Raw genomic sequence first — 1,757 nt, 5'->3', positions numbered from 1 at the left:
ACACAGTCAACTTGGAAAACAAAAAGCACTAAATAAAAAAACACTATAACTGGACAAATAAAAAGCACAGAAGACAAAAATTTTCTTTGGACCTTAATGTAAAATATATTCTATTTCAAATAGCCTTGATTTGCAAACAACTAATAAAGACATATATGTATATACATTTCACTTCAGACTTACTTTGCCATATCTCTGGCCAACTGCATAAAGCGTTCTCCATCAGACGGAGACAGAAGATTTAAAATACGCCTATAGCCATCCATGGCCATTTTATGATCACCCATCTGCTCGTACAGGCTTGATCTCTCCCACAGGTAACGGACATTAGTAGGTTCATATTTAAGAGCTATAAAAAAAAAGAGGAATAAAAAAGTTACATATTTATCAAAAGATGTGTGACTTACCTCAAAAATGTAATAAACATAATAATAAAATTATTCTGGAATAAATCTATCTTCACAAGAATTCTTGAACAGCCTCGGTCTAAGGCCAGACTTGGCTTTCTACAGTAATCTGGTCACTCAAACCATAAACGCTAACAGCCTGAAGGCAGCACCGACCTCAGTGGGAAACCTGAAATTCTGTGCTATAGTCAATGCAATACAAAGCAAGTCACAAATAAGCATGAGAACCAGGGAGATGCTGTAACAGACTATGAGGAACAAATCCATTTGGCCGTGGAGCATCGCTCAGCTATCACGTCCTAACAGTTCTGGCAGCACAGCCTGCACACCCAAGCCTCGGGAAATCACAGATGAGAGGGCAGGGTGTCTGCTGTGAGACAGTACCCCAGACACGACATGGAAAATGCACCCGTGAGCCTCAACAATACGGTTTTCCGAACAAGACAGGGTGTCTGCTGTGAGACAGTACCCCAGACACGACATGGAAAATGCACCCGTGAGCCTCAACAATACGGTTTCCCGAACAAGACCAGCATAATGGCAGCAGCTGATACGCCCACATGGCTCAGGAAAATTCCACACAGCCCCGCCCCTAGAAGATCTACAGGGGATCAGTGGGTACTGAGGGAGGAGGGAGGTATTTTCCTATCCCAAGTGGTTAGCCCTGAACCCATGGCCATCTAAGTAAAGCTAAATGGACTTAGAGAGGTGAGCATGAGTTTGGAGGGCGGCATGAGGGGAACTGGAGGGAAGAGGGAAGGCAGATGCAGTTCTCATATATAAAGTTCTCAAAAAAGTTAAATTAAAAAAAAAGAAAGATATACGGTTGGAGTAACAATATAACAAGAGAATAAATGCATATAACAACTAATGAAACAAAACAAGAAAAATAATTTCTTTCCATCTACACAAGAAAAATGGCATTACCTTTTGTATAGCAAAAAATAGCCTGCTTAATATTGTCTTGTTCCAGAGACATTTCTGCCAGCCTAACCCACTCTTCTGTGTCACTGGGGTTTAAATGTGCAGCAATCAACTCAAACTGCAGTGACTTCTCCATGTCACCTTGGTCCTCGTATATCATGGCAAGCGTAGAGAATGGCTCGTAAGCCAAAGGAGCTAAAAGAATAAAAATAAAACAAATTTCATTGGCTAACGGAAGAGGCTTAAGCTGGTATGGACACTACCATTCAAACTGCAGACTTTTTCCGCTATCTAAGCTCTGATCACTCCAACAGGGCTCTAAAAACGATTCACCACAACTTCGATAACACAGAGCTATACTACACTTTGCTTTCAAACACGCTCAGCCTTCGTCTGTATTCAAGGTGGACTCTTGCTACCTGGCTC

General features: G+C 41.5%; 1 protein-coding gene across 1 annotated transcript in view; it reads right to left on the bottom strand.

Annotated features, from left to right (window-relative positions):
- Gtf3c3 (general transcription factor IIIC subunit 3) overlaps positions 1-1,757 on the bottom strand; it is a 31,781-nt gene that overhangs the window by 20,867 nt on the left and 9,157 nt on the right. The window contains exons 5-6 of the mRNA XM_005366359.3: positions 1,335-1,526; positions 184-349 (exon numbers count right to left, since the gene is read on the bottom strand). Of these exons, the coding sequence (XP_005366416.1) occupies positions 184-349; positions 1,335-1,526 (358 nt within the window). The remainder of the gene's footprint in view (positions 1-183; positions 350-1,334; positions 1,527-1,757) is intronic.

The sequence above is a fragment of the Microtus ochrogaster genome, unplaced genomic scaffold (assembly GCF_000317375.1).
Source record: "Microtus ochrogaster isolate Prairie Vole_2 unplaced genomic scaffold, MicOch1.0 UNK8, whole genome shotgun sequence".
Taxonomy (NCBI): Eukaryota; Metazoa; Chordata; class Mammalia; order Rodentia; family Cricetidae; genus Microtus; species Microtus ochrogaster.
This window is presented reverse-complemented; position numbering and strand designations above follow the sequence as displayed.